Below are 26,794 nucleotides of genomic sequence, written 5' to 3'. Positions count from 1 at the left end.
GGAAGAAGGAAGACCTGATTTAAGCTTGGGAGGAAATGTAGGAGTGCTTAGGGAATGTGGTTAGAGGTTTGGTTACCTCAGACTACAACACATGCTTGAGAACATTCATTCAATTGAAGTAGAACCAATGGTCCATTCCTGGGCCTTATTTTAGGCACAGTAAAGTCTGCAATCTGGGCTTCATCGTCATGTAGGAAAAAAGCAATGATTACTCTTGTCTTCCTTACCAATTCACTACTGTAAAAATTTCGACTCTCTGTCACCTGGGTCATTCTTATTCAAGTGTAAACCTCACCTACCTCTCTCTGGAGATTGATGTCTGCTCCTTGCAGAACCAGTTCCCTCACACAGTCTATGTGACCAGCATAGGAGGCGACCATGAGGAGCGTGGTGCCATGCTAGATGGAGGACAGACAGATAACGGTTAGGCCATCATATGTCAGAGAGGGTCCTGGAGAAGAGGCTGAAGGGATCTCAGGTCCACTCAAGACACGTCTAAGTGCAAAATTTCCCACAGTAATAAGTGTCTCATGAATAACCTTATAACGCAGAGTAGACAAGGAAAAGGCAAAGCAACAGATTGCTGAGGGTGGAGTTTTCAACTTAAAAACTCACTTAATTCCATTACCTTCAGAAATGCAGTCCAAGTGAACTATGATTACTGCATTTTAAAGCAGTAGGGATATAATGGTCTCATTTTATGATTCATATTAAATGATTCCTGAGCCCAAACACTGCTTTTCATGTAAAAAATGGGTTAAGTGGTAGCTGTTGGTTTTCTGAGTTTAGAAGTCTTTATCTTAAAACTGATTCAGGTAAAGATGCAAGGTACCTCAATGAAATGGGAAATCATAGTAGTCAGCCAGGAGCCCAGGGGTTCACGTCGGCCTCTATCATCAATTAACTGTGTCACCTGGGGGCAGGTTGCTTATAATTCCTGGGGCTTAGAGTTTAATTTACAGTTGTTTTCGAGGGCTTGGAATTGTGATCTTGACCACTACCCCTGCATATGCAGCAGCCTGCCTTTCTAGGGTGGACCAGAGGGAGAGAGATGGTTCTGCATAGGAGGAAGGCTTGCTAGGTACAGGGTAATAAGTGACTCTTACAAGCCTCATTTTAATTTCATTGGTGGCATTCTGTAGGAAGGCAGTAGAATTGAGTGGTCACTGACACTATGATCTTGGGCTAGTTATGGAACCTTTCCAAGGCTCACCCTCCTCATCTGCAAAACAGGGAATAATAAAAGCATCTGCTGGATTAAATCAAATGGGTAAACGAGATAATGCAGGCAACGTGCTTAACATAGTAATGTTAGATATTAATTCAGTAAGTGTTAGATATGAAAATATTATGATACTTCAGTAAATGTTAGGTTTTCATCTGGCTTTTGTTGATTTTTGTGAATCTCAATACTAATTTTGGGGGGCGCCTGGGTGGCTCAGTTGGTTAAGCGACTGCCTTCGGCTCAGGTCATGATCCTGGAGTCCCGGGATCGAGTCCCGCATCGGGCTCCCTGCTCAGCGGGGGTCTGCTTCTCCCTCTGACCCTCTCCCCTCTCATGTGCTCTCTCTCATTCTCTCTCTTTCAAATAAATAAATAAATAAATCTTTAAAAAAAAATACTAATTTTGGAAAAGTCTTGTTTGCTATGTATGAAAAGTACAGGTAGAGTAAAAAAAAAAAAAAAACTAATGGCTTCATAGAAGTGTTCTATGACATTTTCTCTACTTCCATGTGACCGCATTTGGTATTTGAATGTTAGACATTCATTAGGCTGTACCATCCATTATTGAGTTGAACACCTTCCTCTGTATTTTCCAGGATTAGAATGGCATGTGGAAGCTGGTATTACTAACTTCCTCCTGAATGTGAACAATTTTTATTTAGATTGCAGATAGAAGAATCTTTGATTTAAAAACCCATCTGGAAGATTGCTGGGAAGATAGCGAAGTAGGAGGACCCTAAGCTCACCTTGTCTGATAGATACAATGGGAGTATCAATAGATATACAATGGGAGTTACAACAGATGACTCTCTCATCAGTGTTAAGTAACCCAGGAAACGACCTGAAGACTGGAAGAACAAAGTCCATAACTAAAGGTAGAGAAGAGGTCACACTGAAGAGGGTAGCAAGGGCAGAGATGCAGTGGGGAGGTGAACAGACCACTGCTGTATGCAGGGAGAGGGGGGTTGGGTGGGGAGGGAGCTGTGGAGAAGGGAGGGAAACAGATAATTACACCGGAGAGCCCACATGGGGGCAGATGAATCCCCATAATATTTGGTTCTGAAAACTAGAGGAGCCAAATTTCATGAGTTCTTACAACCAGCAGGACTTAAAGCCTGGAATTTTATTTTTATTTATTTTTTAAGATTTTTATTTTATTTTTAAATTTTATTATTATTATTATTTTGAGAGAGAGAGAGAGTGTGGGGGGGGGGACAGGGGAGGAGGAGCAGAGGGATAGGGAGAGAGGGACGCCTGGGTGGCTCAGTCAGTAAAGCCTCTGCCTTAGCTCAGGTCATGTTCTCAGGGTCCTGGGATTGAGCCCAACATTGGGTTCCCTGCTCAGCAGGGAGTCTGCTTCTCCCTCTTATGATCCTGAGATCATGATCTGAGCTGAAATCAAGAGTTTGATGGTTAACTGACTGAGCCACCCAGGAGGCCCTAAGATTTTTATTTTAAGTAATCTCTACACCCAGCGTGGGGCTCGAACTCACAACACCGAGATCAAGAGTTAAACATGCTCTATTGACTGACCCAGACAGGTGCCCCTGGAATTTTAAAAAATCAGTGGCTCAGCTCTGGGAGAGGATGGAGGACAAGAGGAAACTGAGTCCTTATCCTTAAAGAGATAGCACCACAAAGAGCCCACAGAGACACAGCACAGAAGCAGCAGTTTAGGGAGAAGCGGGGGCACAGCGCGGTGGCGGGAGACACCCCCGCCCCCTTCGGAGACGCAGGGCTGCACTTGACTCTCACAGCCTCGGTCACCCGCTCAGCTCCCTGCCCTAGGCGGGGAGGCCGGCTTGTGGGGGTTGAGTGGCCCGAGCTGAGGGCGCGGAGAGCTCAGGGCGGCGACGACAACAGCGTTGATATGGCTGGTAACAACGGCCTCAGCAGGCGGGGAAGATGAAAGGTAGCCGGATCGAGCGGGGAGATGTGACACCACACAATATTAAACAGTTGAAGAGATTAAACCAGGTCATCTTTCCAGTCAGCTACGATGACAAGTTCTACAAGGATGTGCTGGAGGTTGGCGAGCTAGCAAAACTTGCCTATTTCAATGATATTGCAGTAGGTGCAGTATGCTGTAGGGTGGATCATTCACAGAATCAGAAGAGACTTTACATCATGACACTAGGATGTCTGGCACCGTACCGAAGGCTAGGAATAGGAACTAAAATGTTAAATCATGTCTTAAACATCTGTGAAAAAGATGGCACTTTTGACAACATCTATCTGCATGTCCAGATCAGCAATGAGTCGGCAATTGACTTCTACAGGAAGTTTGGCTTTGAGATTATTGAGACAAAGAAGAACTACTCTAAGAGGATAGAGCCAGCAGATGCTCATGTGTTGCAGAAAAACCTCAAAGTCCCTTCTGGCCAGAATGCAGATGTGCAAAAGACAGACAACTGAACAAATTAGAAATGAACTTTCTTGCACTTGCTTGTCGCCAAATAAAAGAGAGGCCCATTGATTTTTTCCCCCCTCTTTCTTTTCCCCCTCCCTTCTTGTTCTTGTTTGTCCTCCTTTCTTTCTTTTTCTTTCCTCTAAAAAAGGTTTAATATTTCCAAGGACTTTAAAATTAATCATGTTTGGATTGTTTTAGTTTTCTTATTTTTGTGAGGTGGTTTGATTGTAGGAAGGAGGAGGTATAGATCTGTTTGGTTTCACAGTTAAGATATATATGGTCCCAAAAATTTGGGTGTCAGTGTCAATTTTTTTTTTTTTTAACGTCCTGCTTTCACATTGAAGGGCAGAGCCTACAAAATGTTGTATATACCAGAAGACAGAAAGAAACAGCAGCAATATCTTGTTCTCTAATTCAAAGACAAGTGTAGTGTGTTTGTGGTACTTTGGGTTTTTCAAGACTGTGGGATACTAATCCCTAGACATTGCCTTCACTCCACCTTTTGTCCTTCTGAGTGTTGTCTCAGGAGTTGGACCATTGTTATCCTTGTAAGAAGTACTAAGCTTATTTTGTTTTTTTAAGCAGTTATTTCTTTTCTTCCTCGCTGAGGGTGGTTGGGACAGTTTGGGTAGGTAGTGTTTTACTTTGGTCTCAGTATTTGAGTTAAACTGCTTTTTGCTAATGAGTGGACTGGTTGTTAGCAGGTTTATTTTTCCTCCTGTTGATTGTTATTAGTGGCATTAACTTTTAGAGTGTGGCTGGTGAGATTAATTTTTTTTAATATCCCAGCTAGAGATATGGCCTTTAACTGACCTAAAGAGGTTTGTTGTGATTTACTTTTTTTTCCTGTCCTTTTTCTTCAGTAAACCCACAATAGTTAGTCTAACCTTAAAAATGGGAGTTGATGTCCTTATAGGTCAATACCCCTAAAGATAAACCTGAAGCAGGTATTGTCTCTTGGACATATTAAAAAAAACCTAAAAGGAAGCTTAGATGGACTCGTGGCACAATAAGTGCATTTAATGTCAGCTAATGTAGACTGTTAAAAGCGTGGCCACGGAGCATTTGATTATATAAGAAAGAATATCTAGACAGTATTTTTGAGAATAACATAGCTGTGCTACTGCTTATCTGTTGGAGAACATCCCAGATTTGCTTATTTTCTGTGCCTGTGATAATGAGTTTAAGGATTTGGGGGAGGGGGAATTGTTAAACATATTGCTTCCGTTCTTGGAAAAGTAGAAGTTCAGAAGTGTTAATAATGTAAATGTCACTGTGACCTCCTCTACTGATGGGACTGGTTTATGCCAGATCATTTTCTGGCACATAGGGAGTTGATAACTTTGGACAGGTTGATAACTTTCTGTAAGATAGGAGACATCTGAAATTTTCATGTTTTCCTCCATAGCCCCTTATCCAATATTTAAAATTTTCTAGATTGCCAATACTGGTGGCCCATGAAATGTTCTCATTAGACTTTAAAACAATGCACGGGGCTTGAATTTTCTTGTCATTTGACTTTAAAAGGAAGTTTGACTCATAATATTTATCCTTATGTAAATTCTGGTAATAGAAATCTCATCTCTCCAAATATGTTAAATGACAAAATTATTTTACACAATGTTTATGCACATTTTATAATCTTTTTTGAGAATGTGAAAGTACAAAGTACAATAGACTTCAGCAGTCTTAATTGAGTGCCAAGAGTAATACAGGAAAAGGAAGATAGTTGAATGAGTTTATAGGATTTGAATCTTAAGATAGTAAAAATGGTTTCTTGGGCATCAGTTTCTTCAGCAGTCCAAATATAAGCTTAGAAAAAAAGTTAGCATTAAGCACCTTTACCTTCATGGATAAGCTTCAGCTTGCTCTTGCCAAGAGAAGAGTGCTTGAGTTACAGAAGGCATACCTAGTTTGAGGAATTCAGCCTTTTTGTAAACTTCCAGATATCAGAATAGATTTTGGTATATAAGTGAGTTTTCTGAGATGACACTGCCTCTATTTCTATAACCATTTCACCAGGACTATCTAATCAGTCCTATGAATGTATCCCTAAGTGTGGTTATTGAAAACTGAATAGCTGCCTCATGACAATTAAGTACATGTTATTTAAGGAGGGGAAAAAAAATAAATTTTGAATTGCGTATGTAGGCTCCCTATCATTATAGTTTCTTTTTCCACAGTAGACAATGACTTTACCTAAATTGTATGTTTGAAAAGGCTTGTCGTACATCAGACTTGTTTGGAAAGGGTTAATTGTCCTACATCAAACTTGTATTAAGTAATTCCATCCATTTAAGGAAGAGGAGGATGTAGAAGCTGGGCACTAGTTCACATGCCTGTGAGTCAGTAAAGACTCAAGTAATGTCCCATGTTGAGTTGGTTATTTTGGAACATAAAAATTGTTGAGGTAAAACAATTAACTGGAAGATCAGAGGATATATCCATCGTATTTTTTAGGACAGATAGTTTTTACTATAGGGCAAATAGGTAAAAATTATCCTTATGGTAATTGCATTTAGGTTCTAAAGAAAAGAATCTCCAGAGAAATCTATGCAATATATAATTTGTCCAGACTAGTTTTCATTTGGGGAAAGAAGTTCTAAAATATCCCCAAAGCAGTTTACTCATCAATTGAAAGTCCTCCAAAAATAGAACTATTGGGAAACCGTGGTTTGTGGGGTGGAAAAGAAAAGCTCCCTCAGTTTTTTGGAGGGAATGACTTAAAAATACTTAAATGGCTAAGTTTACTTGGTGTAGTTAAAAATTAAACTTGTTGATTTTAACATTGCTGTTACATCTGAAATAAACTTATGTGATGTTCTGGTAGTAAAAAAAAAAAAAAAAAAGCAGCAGTTTAAAAAATGCCTGGCGTGTATGGGAGGGACATTTGTTTACTAGTCTCGGAGATGTGCTGGAGGGGCAGCGATCATTGGAAGACTTCTCTAGGAACAAAGGAGCCGGTAGGCACCATTTCCTTCCCCTGCCCCCCAGCAGAAACACACGACCACCTGCAGGAACCAGCACAGCACGGATATTCCCTACCTAACTGGCTAACACCACTCCCCGCTTACCTAACACCTGGGCATGTTGCGGCTCTGCCCCCTCCAATGTGCTCTTGGCTGGAGCCCATTCAAACCAGGGCCATAAGCCTGGTAGTGTGCAGGCAGCCCCAACAAGGGTCAGCACCACTCCAAAGTGACTCCTGCCTTGGGGAGAAGGGAAGATAACCACACAAGCAATCATACTGTGGCCCCAGCAGTGGGCTGGGTGCAGACAGCTGGTCTGATTGTAGGCCCCGCCTGCCAATGAAAGCTTCTCAAAGGGCAACACAGGGAAAGCACCCTGCAGTTTGGTGCTCCTGCATCTCTGGCAAACACCTGGTCTGACTCAACTCAAGCCCAGGGTGGCCCCAGACTGGCCCACTAACACCACCAGGACCAAACACTGCCCAAAACAGCAAGGAGAGCCACTGCAGGTGCCTGAACTGAAGGGAAAAGTGGCTCAGCCACAACAGCAGGGCACACAACACACATGGGAGACCCCCTAAAGTGCCAGGTTCTGGGGAACAGGGGACACTGCAACACAGGGCACTACAGGACCTCTTCTTCACAAGGCCACTACTTTCAAGAGTGGGAGACGTAGCTGACTTTCCTACCTAACACAGAAACAGACACAGAGAATTAGACAAAATGAGGAGACAGAGGAAAATGTCCCAAATAGAAGAATGGGACAAAACCAGAGCAACAGATCTAAGCAAAATGATATAAGTCATATGCCTGATAGAGAATTTAAAGTAATGGTCATAAAGATACTCACTGGACTTGAGAATCTCAGGATCATGAGATCGGGCCCTGTGTCAGGCTCTGCACTGGGCATGGAACTTATTTAAAATTCTCTCTCTCCCTCTACCCCTCCCACTTGTGCTCGCTCTCTTTCTCTCTCTCAAATGAATGAATAAATCTTAAAAACAAAAACAAAAACCCAAACAACAAGACCCATCTATCTAGTGCCTACAAGACTCATTTCAGACCAAAAGACAACTGCAGATTGAAATGGAGATGGATGGAGAAACATTTATCATGCAAATGGATGTCAAAAGAAAGCCTGGGGAGCAATTCTTATATCAGACAAAGTAGACTTTAAAAAAAAGACTATAACAAGAAACAAAGAAGGATACCATATAATAAAAAAGAGACAATCGAACAAGAAGATATAATAATTGTAAATATTTATGCACCCAACATGGGAGCACCCAAATATGTAAGATGGTTAATAACAAACATAAAGGAACTAACTGAGAGTAATACAATAAGAGTAGGGGACTTTAACAGCCCACTTACATCATGGACAGATTTATAAAAACAGAAAATCAACAAAGAAATGATGGCTTTGAATGAAACATTGGGCCAGTTGGGTTTAACAGATATAGTCTGAATATTCCATCCTAAAACAGAATACACATTCTTTTCAAGCGCACATGGAACATTCTCCAGAATAGATCACTTATTACACCACAAAACAAGTATCAACAAATTGAAAAAGATTGTAGTCATATTATGCGTCTTTTCTGACCAAAATGCTATGAAACTAGAAATCAACCATAAGAAAAAAAATCTGGAAAGAGCACAAATACATGGAAGTTAATAACATGCTACTTACAAATGAATGGGTCAATGAAGAAATCAAAGAAGAAATTAAAAAAATACATGGAGACAAATGAAAATGAAAACACAAAGGTCCAAAATCTTTGGGATGCAGCAAAAGTGGTTCTAAGAAGTGAGTACACAGCAATATAGGCCTATCCTGAGAAGAAAAATCTCAAATAAACAACCTAACCTAACATTTAAAGGAGCTAGGAAACAACAACAACAACAACAACAAAACCAGTAGAAGGAAGAAAATAATAACGATTAGAGCAGAAATAGATGATATAGAAACTAAAAAAACAACAGAACAGATCAATGAGCTGGTTCTTTGAAAAGATCAACAAAATCGATAAACTTCCAGCCAGACTCATCAAAAAGAAAAGAGAGGATTCAAGTAAACAAAATCAGAAATGAAAGAGGAGCAATAACAATGAACACCACTGAAATACAAATAAGTCTTTAAATTCCTAGAAATATATAACCTTACCAAAACTGAATCAGGAAGAAATAGAAAATTTGAACAGACCAGTTACTAGGAATGAAATTAAATTGGTAATCAAAAAACTCCCAACAAATAAAAATCCAAGACCAGATGGCTTCACAGGTGAATTCTACTAAACATTTCAAGACATATTAATACCTATTCTCAAATTATTCCAAAAAAATATAAGAGGAAGGAAAACTTTCAAATTCATTCTGTGAGGCCAGCATTACCCTGGTACCAAAACCAGATAAAGACACTATAGAAAAAGAGAACTACAGGCCAAAATGTCTGATGAACATAGATGCAAAAATCTTCAACAAAATATTAGCAAACAGAACTCAATAATACAGTAAAACAATCGTTCACTACAATCAAGTGGGCTTTATTCCTAGATGCAAGGGTGGTTCAATATTTGCAAATCAATCAATGTGACATGTCATATCAATAAGAGAAAGAATAAAAACCATATGATCATTTTAATAGATGCAGAAAAAGCATTTGATGAGTACAACATCCATTCATGATAAAAACCTTCTGCAAAGTAGAACAGGGGGAACATATTCAACATAATCAAGGCCATATATGAAAAACCCACAGTGCACATCATACTCAATGGGGAAAACTGACAAGCTTTTCCCCTAAGATCAGGAACAACACAAGGATGTCCACTCTCATAACTTTTATTCAACATAGTACTAGAAATCTTAGCCACAGCAATCAGACAAGAAAAGGAAATAAAAGGCATCAAATTGGTAAGGAAGCAATAAAACTTTCACTATTTGCAGATGACATACTACTATGCATAGAAAACCCTAAAGACTCCAGTGAAAAACTACTAGAACTGATAAATGAATTCAGTAAATTTGCAGGATACAAAATCAATGTACAGAACTCCCTTGCATTTCTATACACTAATAACGAAGTAGCAGAAGGAGAAATTAAGAAAACAGTCCCATTTACAATTGCACCAAAAATAATAAAATACCTAGGAATAAACTTAACCAAGGAGGTGAAAGACCTGTACTCTGAAAACTATAAAGCACTGATGAAAGATATTGAAGAGGACACAAACAAATAGAAAGACATTCCATGCTCATGAATTGGAAGAAAAAATATTGTTAAAATGCCCATACTTCCCAAAACAATTTACAGATTGAATGTAATCCCTATCAAAACATCAAGAGCATTTTTCATAGAACTAGAACAAATAATCCTAAAATTTGTATGGAATCTCAAAAGACCCAGAATAGCCCAAGAAATCTTAAAAAAGAAAAACAAAGCTGGAGGTAACACAATTCCCGATTTTAAGTTATATTACAAAGCTGTAGGAATCAAAACAGTAATGGTACTGGCACAAAAATAGACACATAGGTCAATGGAACAGAATAGAGAGTCCAGAAATAAACCCATGGTGTTATGGTCAATTAATCTTTGACAAAGGAATCAAGAATATGCAATGGGAAAAAGGCAGTCTCTTCAATGAATGATGTTGGGAAAACCAGACAGCTACAAGCAAAAGAATGAAACTGGACCACCTTCTTACATCATACACAGAAATAAACTCAAAATGGATTAAGAACCTAAATTGAGACTTCAAACCATAAAAGTTCTAGAAGAGAGCACAGACAGTAATTTCTGTGACATCAGCCATAACATCTTTCTACATATGTCTCCCAAGGCAAGGGAAACAAAAACAAAAATAAAGTAGTGGGACTACATCAAAATAAAAAGTTTCTGCACAGCAAAGGAAACAACCAACAAAACTAAAAGCCTACTGAATTGGAGAAGATATTTGCAAATGACAAATCTGATAAAGAGTTAGTATCCAAATATATAAAGAAGTTATACAACTCAACACCAAAAAACCAAATAATCCAATTTGAAAATAGGCAGAAGACATGAGCAGATATTTTTCCAAAGAAGACATCCAGATGGCCAACAGACACATGAAAAGATGCTCAACATCATTCATCCTCAGGGAAATGCAAATGAAAACCACAATGAGATATCATCTCACTCCTGTCAGAATGGCTAAAATCAAAACCACAAGAAACAACAAATACTGGTGAGGATGTGGAGAAAAAGGAACCCTCGTGCACAGTTGGTGGGAATGCAAATTGGTGCAGCCACTGTGGAAGACAGTATGGAGGTTCCTCAAGAAATTAGAAGGACCCTATGATCCAGTAATTGCACTATAGTGTATTTGCCCTAAGAATACGAAAACACTAATTTGAAGGGATACATGCACCTCTATGTTTATTGCAGCATTATTTCCAATAGCCAAGATATGCAAGCAGCCCAAGTGTCCATCAACAGATGAATGGATAAAGAAGATATCTATCTGTCTGTTCATCTATCTACACACACACACACACAGGAATATTATTCAGCCATAAAAAATGAAATCTTGCCATTTGCAACAACATGGATGGATCTAGAGAGTATAACGTTAAGCGAAATAAGGCAGTCAGAGAAAGACAAGTACAATATGATTTCACTCATATGTGGAATTAAAGAAACAAAACAAAGGGGGCAAAAAGAGATAAAGCAAGAAACAGACTCTTAACTATAGAGAACAAACTGATGGTTACCAGAGGGGAGGTGGGTGTGGGGGGATGAGGTGGTAAATGTGCATCAGAGAGATGAAGAAAGCAAAAAATGTAAATATCATGTGAAGACAACATTAATCTAGGAAAGAAGGTGAATGTTAGCAAATCAAAGCTTTGCTGTGTGGTGGGTAGCCTAGAGATAATGTATTCATTCTTTAAATGCTATTTGTTGGAAGTTAGAACATGGTCATGAACCCGAGGTTGGGAGCAGTTCCCAAGAGAGCCCCAGGGCCTCTCCTTGCATTCCATCAGCTCTCCTAGGAGTTCCAGGTGAACCAGAGGCCGGGCACCATTGGCCAGGGTAGGACTGGTCAGAGGTCATTCACCACCAGGGTCATCCTGGAACCCAGACTCCATATTCAGGTGGCACCTGAAGGAGGTGGAAATCCTCCCAGTGAAATTTTTAGGGGAACTAAGACCTGTACTATTCCCAAACATCTTTCTGTTCTCTGTTACCACCAATCTTAAAGATGCTTTCAAAATCAACAAGCTGTCTTACCATCATTTAGACTTTCTCCTTTATTTTTTAAATTTTTAATTGATTTTTTAATTTAAATTTTAGGTAGTTAACATATAGTGCAATATTGGTTTCTGGAGTAGAATTCAGTGATTCATCATTACATACAACACCAAGTGCTCATCATAACAAGTGCCCTCCTTAATACCCATCACCCAGCTAGTCCATCCCCCACCCCACCTCCCTCCATCAACCCTGTTTGTTCTCTACTGCTAAGAGTCTCTTCGGGTGCCGGGGTGGTTCAGTTGGTTAAGTGTCTGCCTTCAGCTCAGGTCATGATCCTAGGGTCCTGTGATCGAGTCCCGCATCAGGCTCCCTGATCAGCGTGGAGCCTGCTTCTCCCTTTCCCTCTGCCCCTCCTCTCCACTTGTGCTCTTTTTCAAATAAATAAATAAAATCTTTTAAAAAAGAGCATCTTATGGCTTGTTTCCCTCTCTCCTTTTTCTCTTTTTCCCCTTCCCATATGTTCATCAGTTTTCTTTCTTGAATTCCAGATATGAGTGAGATCAGGATGGTATTTGTCTTTCTCTGACTTATTTCACTTAGCAAAATACACTCTAGCTCCATCCATGTTGTTGCATATGGCAAGACTTCGTTTTTTTGATGGCTGAGTAATATTCCATTACACACACACACACACACACACACACCCCACATCTTCTTTATCCATTCATCAGCCGATGGACATTTGAGCTCTCTCCACAGTTTGGCTATTGTTGATAATGCTGCTATCACCATCGGGATGCATGTGTCCCTTTGAATCTGTATTTTTGTATCCTTTGGGTAAATCCTAGTAGTGCATAAGAAAATGCTCAACACCACTCATCATCAGGGAAATACAAATCAAAACCATGGTGGAGATAACACCTCACACCTGTCAGAATGGCTAAAATTAACAACACAGGAAACAGATGTTGGCAAGGATGCGAAGAAAGGGGAACCCTCCTCCAGTGTTGGTGGGAATGCAAGCTGGTGCAGCCACTCTGGAGAACAGTATGGAGGTTCCTCAAAAAATTAAAAATAGAGCTACCCTACCACCCAGCAATTAGACTCCCTTCTTTGGCTTAAGGAACCATTTCTCCAGAGAGCTGTTAATAAAATGAGTTTTTAGTTTAAGCGAGGAGAAGTAAACATATTAGTATCTGTTCATAGAAGCAAAATTTCTGGTTGAGAGAGCAGACCAAGAGAGACAGAGGATGAGCTCTGAGTGGAAAGAAGGTAGCAGGTCACATTGAGGAGGAAAGGGCGCTGGGAAGGCTGAGCGTACGGGGTGCTTACTATCTGGGGGGCAGATGTGTGTGGCACTGTGAGGCGGCCCCTAGGAAACTGAAAGTCAGGAAAGATTTATAGGGGTGGCTGAGAAAGGGTGACTTCAAGAGAAAGAGGAAAAATGGTCATCAGTGCAATCAGGGGGTGAGGCCACAGGGAAAACCAGCACTCCTACTCCAGTGTGGCCCACGGCTGCCGAGGAGACCCACGTAAGACTGGGATGGCCAGTTCATAGATGCCTGACCTCCTATCAGCCTAGGCCCCAGCGAAAGGAGCACAGTCACACTGGCTGGCTGGAAGAAAGTGTGGTGATGTATAAAACTGTGCCATTACAAGAGCAATGTTGGACTGGGAGTTGGCAGCAGCAGCGCTCTGACACAGAGCAAACTGAAGAAGGGTCTGGGTGGATCTGGAGGTGCAAACCCAAGACACCGCTCACCGATGCCCCCAGTGGGCAAAGCGAACAAACCTGGATACCTCAGGCGGGCGGCTGATCTCACTACCAAATTTGTGCAATAAAAGCTGGAAATGGCACATCCCGCTTTTTGGAAAAGAATAAGGCTCCCTTGAAAACATTTTTATTCCTAAAATCAAAGTATTTCTGTTGTCTCTCTCTCATTTGAGGTCTTCCTGATCCCCAGAGATGCATCATCCTGCTGAGTACAGACAAATCACTGATTCTCTCTGCAGGGGGAGGGCTCCCCAAAGGATGCCTGCCAGTGGGCAGGAGTATTTATTTTTAGACCCCTCACTTGCCAGTGCGTGTACTGATGTTTGCAACGATAGTGAAAGGTAAGAGGCTGGGTGGTGGCTTCCATTCTCAGTTCTCGTATCCTTATAGAAAAACCCAACTTACACATTCATGGCAGTCCTCTTCTGCTCTGAATTATCTCCACTTTCCATGGAAGCAGTTGGTTTGAATTCTCTGACTAAAAACACTTTCCTTCTTGGAATTTGCTAATTGTAATTCCCAGTGAAGTGCCTCTTTCCTTATTGTGGCTGCCTTCCGTTTTATGCATGTAATGGTTTCCCTAATATGTTTTTAATTTTTTTAAATGTTTATTTGAGAAAGGAGACAGCGTGCATGTGTGTACAAGTGTGTGTGAGTGGAGGGGGAGAGGCAGAGGGAAAGAATCCCGAGCAGACTCCCCACTGAGCACAGAGTCTAACTCGGGGGTCGATCTCACACAGTGAAATCACGACCTAAGCAGAAATCAAGAGTTGGACCCTTAACCAACTGAGCCACCCAGGCACCCCTTCAGCCCCCCAAAAGTTTTTACATTCACCAGGGTACCTTGGACTTTTTAAAAGGATAAAGCAGGCATACAGAAAGAGTAGATAAGCACTGTACAGGGAAATGTATTCAGGAGCTGTTCTCATGCCGGCAGGGGAAATGGCGTGCCCTTGGCATGCATATACCGAAAGAATCCATCCGTACACTGTCCCTGCAGTCCACATCCACCCGACCGCTGTTCAACAACAGCCTGAGCAGAGCCAGGTTGCCTCTTCTTGCTGCCCAGAATGCGGCGTTGGCAAGTGGAGTTTCCTTCTGCAGAAGCAAAATGAGACAGGATCTTAAACTTGACATCAGTTAATGTGACCGCCTCTACGCAAATATATGCCACTCAAAAAGCAGAATTTCCAGATGTGTCGGAGCATGGACAGATGCTCCTCCAGCAACAGATGATTGTGATATACTTGGTCATGGAACACATTCTGTTTTATACCAGATACCGGAGTGCCGTTATGAAAAGCAGTGCTGTTGATAATATAGCACTATTAATACCTTATTTTCCACCAATGTTCTCCCTTTCCTGCCTCTGTGTCTTTGTTCACAGTTTCCTTTTTGCTTGAAAGGAGTGCTCCCCCATCCTTCAAGGCCAAGGCTCTGCTTAAATGCTATTTCCTCCCTGAAACGTTCCCAAATCCCTCTTCACCTCTAAGCAGAGAGAAATCTCTCCCGATTCTGACCTCCCCAACACACATTTTTTCTATGCCCTCAACTTTCTACCTGATTCCAGCTTTCGGTCAAGGCCTCCCCTCCCCTCCACCTAATTTCCTTTGCTGGAAACTTGCCAGAGGATTCAGTTAAAAATGAGGAACTCTGGGCAGAAAACACTGTTAACGTGTCCTCATATGGATCCTTCTTTCCACGGCTGCGTCATTTTAAAGTTGCAAAGTTAATGTGGAAACCATCCTATGGAAGGAATAGAGCTGGCAAACAGTTCTTCAAGAATCAGAGTGGCAGAATTGACTGCAGTACAGCTGCCTTTCCTAAAACACATCAATTTGGATCTATAGACAACAGTCCGTGACAGGGGAGGGTGAGGGTGACGGGGAGGCTCTGGAACCAGACAGCTCTGGGTTTCAACCCCAGCCCTGGGCAAATGACTTGGCTTTGGTGAGTCTTATACTACCTGCCTTGAAGTTTTTGGTAAGGATTAAATGATGTAAGTTAATTGGCAAATACGGTACCCAACACATCATAAATGCTTACAGATGCTAGCTTCTCACCCTCTGTCCACTTTTCTTTACAAAGTTAGAATCAGTAGGCAAAATTAAATCGAGTATTGGTACTATAAAGAATTTTGCTGGTCTCAGGAAATTTCTAGCATTCAAATTGTTTAACAAAAGCATGTTTTGGGTGGGCTTAAAACACCTATCTGACCCCAAGGCCCTTTTAAACGATATGTCTTTTAAGTATACTGATAAGGCATTAAATTCAATGTCTTACCTACCTATGCAAAGTTAAAAAGAAAACAAAACAATGTCACCCACAACAAGGAGCCATCTAAAGATTAACATTTTTTTTTTTTTAATTTTTAAGTAATGTCCACACCCAGTGCAGGGCTCAAACTCACAACCCCGAGATCAAGAGTCTCATGCTCTACTCCCTGAGCCAGCCAGGCGCCTGTCCACAGAGCCATCTAAAGTGAAAGCTCAGTGAGAGTGAAGGGGGCATCTGTTGGTACGAGGATTTCTTTTCTGCTGCCCTTCAGCTCACCCACGGCTTAGTGCTCTCGTGTGTTCTCGGAGGAGAGCATGGCCAAGTGGGGAGTGCTAAGCAGGTTGCAAACATACTTTGAATAGTTTCCTGGCTCCAGTAGGAGGAAAACAAAAATCCCCTCAAATTCCAGATGAACAATTTGCTTTCCCCAAAGGCGTAAATATTATGGTCCCAGGAGTTTTCAGGCCAAAAGGCAATGGTGATGTTCACACCCAGGGTTGGCGGGTTTGTACCGGGCTGGGTCCCCTATTACAGCTGTCGGGTGACTGGCTGAAGCAACGGCCAGGCAGGTCTGACTTGTATCAGAAATCACGAAACAATACCCTTTCAGTAGGGAGATTGCACAAGGCCAAAATGAAGTCTGAAGGGTGAATTAGGAAGAGAATTTAGTTATCACCACGGAACAGCTCTGTTGGCTTTTCCTGAAACATGAAGACTTGAGAGTAATAAATTGTAAATCATTTTTAGTGATTTTGTTGTTTCTCTTTAACCCCAAATTATTTTCAAAAAACCATCTGGAAACCACAAACTTGTATTGTCATAATAAGCTCTCCTGCCTTGAGGATGGCTTCGGGGCTTTCTCTCCTGTCAGGGCTAGATTTCCTGGTTTCCCACAAGGTTTTAGAAACTGAACTTTGTGAAAAGACGTACAGATTTCATTCTCCCTCAAGTGCCTGATTTACTGGGAGGTGGAGGCAAGAGAGTTGATTTGGGGTAAGAAAGAGCTGAGTTCCAGTCCTAAGCCTGCTACTTCTCAGCTCTTTACTCTGGCAGGTTAACTGCTCTCTGTCCCAGTAAAATGGGCATAATAATGCCAGGGGTAGGGGCGCCTGGGTGGCTCAGTTGTTAAGTGTCTGCCTTCGGCTCGGGTCATGATCTCAGGGTCCTGGGATCGAGCCCCGCATCGGGCTTCCTGCTCAGTGGGGAGCCTGCTTCTCCCTCTCCGACTCCCTCTGCTTGTGTTCCCTCTCTCACTGTGTTGTGTTTCTCTGTCAAATAAATAAAATCTTTAAAAAATAAATAAATAAATAAATAATGCCAGGAGTAGTACCTCTGCCATGTGTTGTTAGAGAATTAAAGGATACATGTCAACTCAGTTTGATGGTGAACACTCAAGAAATGCTAGCTATAGGGGCGCCTGGGTGGCTCAGTCGTTAAGTGTCTGCCTTCGGCTCAGGTCATGATCCCAGGGTCCTGGGATCGAGCCCCGCATCGGGCTCCCTGCTCAGCGGGAAGCCTGCTTCTCTCCCACTTATCCTGCTTGTGTTCTCTCTCTGGCTGTCTCTCTCTGTCAAATAAATAAATAAAATCTTAAAAAAAAAAAAAAAAGAAAGAAATGCTAGCTATAAATGCGCAGTCCTCACAGCTCTTGGAAATTCATTTGCCTGGTCACTGGCCTGTAATAGGGACAGTGGTACTGGCCAGGGCCTAGGACAAGAAGTATGAGTCAACCTTGATTTCTGCTCTAATGGCTTTATGGCCCAGGAGGAAAGTAAGTCATGCCAATAGGCATCAGAAGTTAATTACACGTGCTAGAACAGGAATGCGGATTACTTGTGAGAGCAGAGAATGGCCAAGCCTATATTGGGGGAGGGGGGTGTAGCCAGGAATGGCTTCAAAGATAAGGAATTCTCGAGAAGAGTCTCAAAAGATGAGCAGGAAACTGGGTAAGGAGCATCCCAGGCAGACGGGGCAGTGAAGCAAAGACATGGAGGCTCGTCACAGCATTCTGGGAACTGTCATGAGCTCGGAAGGGCTGGATTGAAGGATGGGAGTGGAGAGAGGTCAAGGGACACTGTGGGGCTGAAAGCAGGCAGGGCCAGATCCCAAAGGATCTGCTGTGCCATGCTATGGGGTTTGCCTGGGCACTGGGGAGCCAAGGAAGGGTTATAAGGTGGGGAGATACTATTGGTTTTGTGTTTTAGAAAGGTCCCTGTGGCAGCCTCAGGGAGAATGGATTGATGCCTGGAGCCGGACTGAGGTCGGTGTCTACAAGGGTTAGGGGACTATCGTATAGACAGGGCAAGAGAAGATGAGGGCCCGAGCTCAAGCAACAATTGTGGGGCTGAAGGATGAGACAGACTGGAGAAATTTCAAGGAACCAAACTAAACAGTTTTGGTCTGCAACTGTATATGCAGGAGAAGGTGGGAGAAGGAGCCTGGTCTGACTCCCGGGTTTCTGGTTTGAGTGCCTGGTTGAGGTGGTGCCATTCCCGAGAGTGGGAAACTCTTTAAGAGGGGCAGGCTTTGGGAAGAAGGGATGAGTTCGGCTGTGAACGCACGGACTTTCAGTGCCTAAGGGGCTTCCAGGGGGAAACGACTATCATTAAACGTGGGTAATTGCTCTATCACACTGCGGCAGACACAAGGCAGGGCAGGTATCTTGCGCTAATACTAAGTGCTTGTTCTGTACCTTGGTATCTGCTCCGCATACCAACTCACTGAATCCCCATCAGAGCTCAGTGAGGTGGGCACTGTCACTATGCCGCTGCGCAGGTGAGGTAAGGGACAGAGGACAGGCAGGCTTCAGACCCAGGCAGTCTGGTGCTCGGGGCTGCCCTCGTAGCCATCCCACTGTTCGGCCTCGAGGAATTCTGTAGACACCAAGGAATAAGGCAGCACTGACCCCGATGGCCTCCTTCCTATCCTCATTCCAAGCTCGTCTCCTGCCAAGACAGAAAGGCCCCTGACCTTCCTTCTCTTTGGGGTTGATACACCCCATGTTGCCTGGATAACTTCCAATCCTCTTCCGGGTACAATTTGCACATCATCGTAAGTGCTAAGAGTGAAACAGGGGCAAGCCCTTTAGCCTTTGAAGATGATGCACGTGGAAATGCTTTACTCTTGAACTTCTTTCTTGATTTTTCTGATCTCTACAATGAGGCCAGTGAGCCTCCCTCAGGTAGGCTTGTTAGTCACGATATTATGAGAAACAGCAACACCAGCCAACGCTGAGATCTCGCTCTGTATCGGGCGTGCTAAGCACTTTCATTGCTCTGATGCATTAATTCCCAGAACAGCCTCACGACATAGGTGTTTTTATTATTCCCATTCTTTTTTTTTTTTAAGCTTTATTTATTTGAGAGAGAGCGCTCAAGAGCACAAGCAGGGGAAGGGTTAGAGGGAGAGGGAGAAGAAGCAGGCTTCCCGCGGAGCAGGGAGCCTGACGTGGGGCTCGATCCCAGGACCCTGGTTTCATGACCTGAGCTGAAGGCAGATGCTTAACCGACTGAGCCACCCAAGCACCCATATTATTCCCATTCTTAAGATGAGTTAACTGAGGCACGAATGAATCACTCAAGGTCATAGAGTTAGGAAGTAATAGAACCAGCATTCAAACCCAACTCCGAGTCCAGAGTCTGAGGTCTTATATCTCATTTCTTGGGAGAAAAACAGTGTAAACTTCTACATATGCCATATTTTCTTCTCTTTTTCTCCCCTTTACTGCCAGGATTTTGGCTCATACACTGCTCATTATTACACTACCAGCAATTCGTTACAGGAAGGAAGGGGAGAGGAAACACAGAAGGGAAACTGTTACTTGTACAGAACTGGAATTCTGATTAAAAGCTAAGAGGGGGAGAGATTTAAACCATTAGTTTTTTTTTTAATTTTTATTTTTTAAAAGATTTTATTTATTTTTTAGAGAGCGAGCGAGAGAGAAACAGCATGAGAGGGGAGAGGGTCAGAGGGAGAAGCAGACTCCCCGCTGAGCTGGGAGCCCGATGTGGGACTCGATCCCAGGACCCCGGGATCATGACCTGAGCCGAAGGCAGACGCTTAACCATCTGAGCCAGCCAGGCGCCCTAAACCATTAGGTTTTTTTTGTTGTTTTTTAGATTTTATTTATTTGAGAGAGAGAGACAGAGATAGTGAGAGAGAGAGCACAAGTGGGGAGGAGAGGGAGCCCACAGAGCAGGGAGCCCAATGCGGGACTCGATCCCAGGATCCTGGGATCATGACCTGAGCCAAAGGCAGACGCTTAACCGACTGAGCCACCCAGGCGCCCTAAACCATTAGTTTTAAAAGGGTTTAGAATACTGTGGGTTTTGATTGTGTACTTACTAATTCAATCAAGAGAACATGAGTAATGAATTTTTTATGTTAGAGGCCACATTAAATAAGGATAGAATGCAGGACTGAGAAGCCATGTGCAGAAGGACACTTTTGAGATGTCACTGGCTATTCTTTTTTTTTTTAAGATTTTTAAATTTATTTATTTGAGAGAGTGAGAGCAGGGGTAGGAGCAGAGAGAGAAGAACAAGCAGACTCTGTGCTGAGTGCGGAGCCCGACATGGGGCTTGATCTCAGGACCTTGAGACCATGGCATGAGCCGAAACTAAGAGTCAGATGCTTAACCACTTGAGCCATCCAGGAGCCCTGTCACTGGCTATTCTAATCCATTGTCCCCTTCATGCTAAGTACTTGAAAATTTCAGAATGCTTGATAAACATTAGAGAAGCCTAATCCCTATGTTGTCAGTATTGTTACACTTCTGAAGGTGATAGGAGACTGAAAGAGAAAAAGTGAATGATTTACCCCAAGCATTCTGCCTTAGAGGTAGGATCATTTAACACCAGCATTTCCAAACTCAGAACTCGAGACCATCTGGAAAGTCTGTTTAAGACATATATGTCAAGAATAGGCATATCTAGGGGCGCCAGGGTGGCTCAGTTGGTTGGACGACTGCCTTCGGCTTGGGTCTTGGTCCTGGAGTCCTGGGATCGAGTCCTGCATTGGGTTCCCTGCTCGGCGGGGAGTCTGCTTCTCCCTCTGACCCTCCCCACTCTGGTGCTCTCTCTCTCACTCATTCTCTCTCTCTCTCTCAAAAAAAAAATAGGCATTTTATAGAGATAGAAAGTACAGTAGCAGTTATCTAAAGCTGGGTGGGGGATAGAGAGTGACTGCTAATGGCAATGTGATTTATTTGGGGGGATGATTAAAATATCCTAAAATTGATTGTGCTGATGGTTGCACAACTCTGAATATACCAAAAACCACTGAAATGAACATTTTCCATGGGTGAGTTATATGGTATGTGATCTGTATTTCAATAAAGCTGTTGAAAAACATATGTGGCTTTGTAAATTTATTTTCCTGTAATTCAAATAATTTTAGCTGACTGGTGAATTGAAGCCTATTATGAGATAATTTATGCACTTTCAGAGCAAGGTTGGAAAATACAAGTTCCCCTACTTTTAGCCCAGCCATGAGCAGTTTCTATCACCAAGGTGAAACATGGTATTGAGCCCTTTGTCCTCTTAGGGAAAATGTGCTCAAGAAAGATACAGGCATTGTTCTTCCTCTAGCAATGTTTCCTCTACTGTGGTGACCTCCTTCACCACGTTAAGAGTCTCCTTCCTCATTGTGTTAGGCTTTTGGCAACCTCAGGCCTGAAGAGTAAGTCCTGAAACAGCTGTTGAGAGTCACAAGTCAGTGTACTGAAATGCGTGACCTTTATTCCACAAAAAGGCTCAGACCTGCGTCTGCTTTTACTGAGTTTGCTTTTACTTTAAAAATAATTCTAACAAACGTGTCTGTTTTCCCAACCAGAACAAATGAGGACTTGCCAGTTTTGGAAGAGGAAGTTTCCTGGTTTACTGGAGGCATACCAGTGATTGCTGATTGCTTAATGGAGCAAGGAGAAGTAGCTACAAAGGGGTCCGTGTGGCTCAGAAGCAAACAGCCCTACATGCGGTGACTCTCTGTCATCAATAAGAGGCTGTTTATTCTCCCACAGACTCAGCCAACAATGCCAGGGCTTTTTAAAAGCGGCTTTGGTACCAGGTAAGAGGGCCTATGAGACTTTCAGAGGCCTGTGAAAATAAAGTTAATCTATGGCTCTAAAATCAAAGTGAATGAATAAAATAGTTACAAAATGTATCATCTTTGTCAACTCTATTCACCGCTGAATTTGATATTCATAAAATATTGATGGCACATGAAAATAATTTGTAGGTCTGATTTTCTCCCTGCACAAGAATTACTATATATGAAAGTTGCAGAAAAATCATGGGCCAATATAAATTAAATGGTATTCATGGCTAAATCGTTTTAATAGCAATATAGTAAAAACCTTTCCAAAAATATACAATAAAAAGTCTATTATCTTGGGCTGTGGGCACCTTTTGATATGTTTGATAGTATGCTAGCTAGGGTTAGTGGAGGCTCAGTCAACGGGCCTGCGTCTCTGCTCCCTTTGTCCTCAGGCCTTCCCTGTGTGCTGTTTGGAAGTCTGCTTCATGGAAAATCAACTTGCCGTCCTTAACCTGGCTCAGAGCACTTCTTCTGTCTCCCTGCTGTGAGCTCCCTGGCACCTCCCAGCTGGTGGGGGCTGGACCTTCTCCCACATCAGCCCTGGAGTGGAAAATACGGTTAGGCTCTCCTCACTTGTCTTTGAGACGCTGCCCTTCCGGTCAAGTACACACGACTCAGGCCATCCCACCAGCTTGTCCTGTGCCTCACCTCACCTACTAGCTGTCATCTCCTGGTTATTCTCCTTTCTTGATGGCAAATTCTGACACCTTCTTTCCTACCCACCCCAAATTCTGATCTCATCCTGGTCTTCACTTTTATAAAATGTAGATACCATTGCTCAACTGCACCTCCTTTCCCCTAACCCCAATGAAAGAGGGTTTCCTCCCCACCTGTCTAGTGGGAACCCCTACAACTAATGAAACCCCGCTCACACGCTCTGCCTCGCCCACCTCCTCCATGCTTCCTCACTCAGCTCAGTCATCCCCTCTATCAGGTCTCCCTATCATTTCAAATACTTATTTATTGAGATTCTGATTTACATATAAAGTTCACCCTTTTAAAGCATATAATTCAGTGGTTTTTAGTGTATTCCTAAGGCTGCATAACTGTCACAATTCCAAAACATTTTCATCATCTCATACCTATTAACAATTGCTCCCCATCCCCCGATTCTTCCCTAGCTCTAGGCAACCAAGAATCTGCTTTCTATCTCTATGGATTTGCCTATTCTGAACATTTCATGTAAATGGCATCATTTGGGTCTGGCTTCTTTTACTCAACATAATACTATCAAGGTTCATCCACATTGTAGCATGTTTCAGGGCTTCCTTCTTTTGAATGATATTCCATTGTGTGGATACACCATGGTATGGACTGAAGATTTGTGTCCCCCCCCCCAAACTCATGTTGAAGCCCTAATTCCCAATGTGACAGTATTTGGAGGTGAGGTCTTTGGCAGGTAATTAGGTTAGATGAGATCAAGAGGGTACAATCCCCATGATGGGATCGGTGTTCTTACAAGAAAAGGAAGAGACACCAGAGATTCCTTTCTCCTTATGAGGATCCAGTAAGAATGTGGCTGTTTACAAGCCAGGAAGAGAGCTCTCACCAGACTGAATCTGCTGGCACCTTGACCTTGGACTTCCCAACCTCTAGAACTGTGAGAAATTAAATGCCTGCTGTTTAAGCTGCCCAGTCTATAGTATTTTGTTATGGCAGCTCAAGCTAATACATACATTTTGTTTATTATCAATGATAAACAAATGATGGACACTTGGGTTGTTTCCACTTTTTGGCTATTATGAATAACAAAATGAACATTTGTGTACAAGTTTTTGTGTAAACAGGTGTTTTCATTTCTTTTGGGTATATATGTAGGAGTGGAATTGCTGGGTCATATGGTAACCACCAGACTGTTTCCTAATATGACTGCATTATTTTACATTCCTAAACAGCAAGGTATGAAGACTTGAATTTCTTCACATCCTTGCCAACACCTGACACCGTCTGTCTTGTTGATTATAGTCATCCTAGTGGGTGTGAAGTGGTGTCTCATTAGGGTTTTGATTTGCCTTTCCCTGATGACTAAAGGTGTTGAGCATATTTTCAGGTGCTTATTGGCCATTTGTATATTTTCTTGGGAGAAATGTCTATTCATCTCCTTTGCCCATTTTTAAATTGGGTTATTTGTCTTTTTATTGCTGAGATATTTGTCATCATTTAAAGATGGTCAAGTCTCTACCATTTTAAAGATTTTTTTTTTTTTTTTTTTGAGAGAGAGAATGAGAGACAGAGAGCACGAGAGGGAAGAGGGTCAGAGGGAGAAGTGGACCCCCCGCTGAGCAGGGAGCCCGATGCGGGACTCGATCCCGGGACTCCAGGATCATGACCTGAGCCAAAGGCAGTCGCTTAACCAACTGAGCCACCCAGGCACCCGAGTCTCTACCATTTTAAAGCAAACAAACCGTTGGCCTGCTCCAAATCCTTGCTGCGGCCACTGTTTCTTGCAGAATTTTTTGAAACAGCTCTGGACACTGGTGGTTGCCACCCACTCTCTTTTGAAGCTGTTGCAATCAGGCTTCTGAAGCCAGCGCTTCACTGAAACTGCTCTGAGCAAGGTCAGCAGTGGCCGTTTGTTACTAAATACAATGGACACTTCTCAATTCCCAGCTTGATTTCTCTGTAGTATTTATCTTTGAGTTCCTCCCCATCTTTATCAAAGGATTAGAGATCCTTGGCTTAAATATCAGCACACGCTTCAGATTGTTCTCATACATCGCTGGCTGCTCTTCAGTTTTCTCAATGGGCTTCTCTTATTCTGTTCATTCTCAAGATTTTGTCTTCAGTCCTCTGTTTTCCACTTGTACATAGTGTCACAGGGCAACTGCATTCATTCTCATGGGTTTAATTACCACTTAACACTGCTCACTCCTACATCTCATCTCTATCTCCCGCCTAGACTATACTCCCGGGGTTCCCAGTTTGTAGATCTGTCTAATCAACATCTCTACCTGGACTTCCATCCATCCTTAAACTTTGCATGTCCCAAACAAACATTACATCTTTACCTCTCTAGCCTTCTCTAACTCAGGGAATAACATCAGTTACAGAATTCCATAGATCAAAAATTTTTTAAGTCACTCACATTTGTTTACTTCCTTCCATTCCAGACCCCTGTTCCCTAGTCCCTACCACTTAACAAGATGACCCCAGTTCCACTGCCTTCTCCAAACTGTGGCCAGAGATCTTTCTAACATGCAAATCTCAACATATCATCCCTCTGTTTACATGAGCTACTGTAAGAGACGGAAGCCAGACACATTAAGGTTTCAATGTTAACACCATTCACGTACTGGCCGCAAGATAGTGATAAATTACTTAACTCCACCATGTTTTAGTCTTCTTGCTTTAAAAAAATAAAAAAAAAAAAAAAATGAGAGACATACACGAACGTACCATTTCATGGATCTTCCTGAGGATTCAGAAGATGCGCCCAGATGCCCTTGGCTCAGAGTCAGGCACATTTTACGTGCTCAATACATTTTAATTATTTGTATTAAGACCTTCCAATAGAGGCAAATCAAGGATCATCACTTTCATACTGAAATGTGAAGATTCAATGGGATGACTTTAAACTCTTTTAAGACAAGACTCCTTTGGACCCTGCAGCCTGGTCATCAGCTGCAGCTGCACTCTGCTGGGCACTCAGCTTCGGCGTCCGAAAAGTGCTCTGGAGAGGAGGCGACAGTGGTGCCGCTAGCATTCCGAAACGAGGACGCAGAATGGGGAATCGGTGCCGCAGCCCGGGTCTCTCCCGGAGCACGGCCGCAGGACAGCGCAGACCGCGGGCTTCTTCCCCGCCCCGCCCCCGCCCGTTACCCTGGCGACAGTCCCAGCCGCCCCTTCGCCCCGCGGCGGGCTCCCCGGACCTGCGGCCGTAAGTACCGAAAGCCTTTCAAGCAAAGCCCACACAACCAAACCACAAACCACAGCAGCCATCCCAGCCCGGTCGCTTCCTCCCGTCCCCCGCCAGCACCCAGGGCAGCGCTCACTCCACCCTGCGGGCCCCGCGGCGCCGGCGGCGGCGACCCCGGGAGTTCCGCAGGTGCGGGCCCGCCGCCGCACGTCTGCCGCCCGGCCCGGCATTCCCTCCCGGAGCCCGGGGCGCTCACCTTGAAGGACATCTTCCACATGTCCGCGGCCACCCCAGCGCGACCGGCACGCTTCCGGCGCGGGGCGCCCGCCCCAGGCCGCCCTCCCCTCCCCGCCGGGTTCCGCAGTGGGGAGGCCTCCGGCGCCGCGCGCTCCAGCCTCAGACGGGGCCACGCGGGGAAGGCGGGGGCGGGACCACCGGGGGCGGGGCGGGCGCGGGGCGGAGGCGGGGCCGCCGGGGGCGCCGCGGCGAGGGCCGGCTGCGCGGGGCGCACGCACCTGCCCGCGCCCGCCCCGCCCCCAGCCCGCACACGCTCTACTCCGCTGGCACCGCGCGCGCTCTGCACGCACACACCAACCCTCCGCACTGCTCGCACGTCCACATCCGCAGTCTCACACACACCAGGGTACACGCCACACTGCGCACATTCTTCACGTTCCACACACAAGCGGTCCACACTCCCCAGCACGCGCCCACGCTCTCTCGTACACACATTCCATGCACATCCGCATTCCTGTTACACATACACACACACAGATTCACACGTAATACTCCCACACTCACATCCCCGTATACACACTACACGCCTACCCCCATCCCACACCTCACACATCTTCCAAAAGAGCATGGTCTGCATCAGAGGACTCCCAACCTTCATTACAGCAGACATTGATGGTGTAGATGAAACAGGAGAAAAAAAATTCACCCATCCTCA

General features: G+C 43.6%; 2 protein-coding genes across 9 annotated transcripts in view; one reads left to right on the top strand and one right to left on the bottom strand.

Moving 5' to 3' along the window:
* Nucleotides 1–26,243, bottom strand: part of ANKRD29 (ankyrin repeat domain 29) — a 66,749-nt gene extending 40,506 nt beyond the window's left edge. For 3 of the 8 annotated variants that reach the window (XM_064577807.1, XM_064577801.1, XM_045886929.3), the window contains exons 1-3: nucleotides 26,099–26,243; nucleotides 14,601–14,711; nucleotides 300–398 (exon numbers count right to left, since the gene is read on the bottom strand). In XM_064577807.1, the coding sequence (XP_064433877.1) occupies nucleotides 300–398; nucleotides 14,601–14,711; nucleotides 26,099–26,119 (231 nt within the window). In that variant the 5' untranslated portion in view covers nucleotides 26,120–26,243. Of the gene's footprint in view, nucleotides 1–299; nucleotides 399–14,581; nucleotides 14,712–25,382; nucleotides 25,783–26,098 lie in introns of those variants that run through there. The other 5 variants (XM_064577802.1, XM_064577806.1, XM_064577804.1 and 2 more) reach the window with 4 other exon arrangements.
* On the top strand, nucleotides 2,907–3,698 carry LOC123852700 (N-alpha-acetyltransferase 50-like). The gene has a single exon (XM_045886930.3). The coding sequence runs from the start codon at nucleotides 3,130–3,132 to the stop codon at nucleotides 3,637–3,639; it is 510 nt and encodes a 169-aa protein (XP_045742886.1). The 5' UTR covers nucleotides 2,907–3,129; the 3' UTR covers nucleotides 3,640–3,698.
* Nucleotides 26,244–26,794: the final 551 nt, after the last annotated feature.

This window comes from Mirounga angustirostris, unplaced genomic scaffold (genome assembly GCF_029215605.1).
Source record: "Mirounga angustirostris isolate CCGP_5_RB_7025 unplaced genomic scaffold, mMirAng1.0.hap1 SCAF_14, whole genome shotgun sequence".
NCBI classification, from domain to species: domain Eukaryota; kingdom Metazoa; phylum Chordata; class Mammalia; order Carnivora; family Phocidae; genus Mirounga; species Mirounga angustirostris.
The sequence above is the reverse complement of the archived record's forward strand: the minus strand, read 5'-3'. Positions and strand labels throughout refer to the sequence as shown.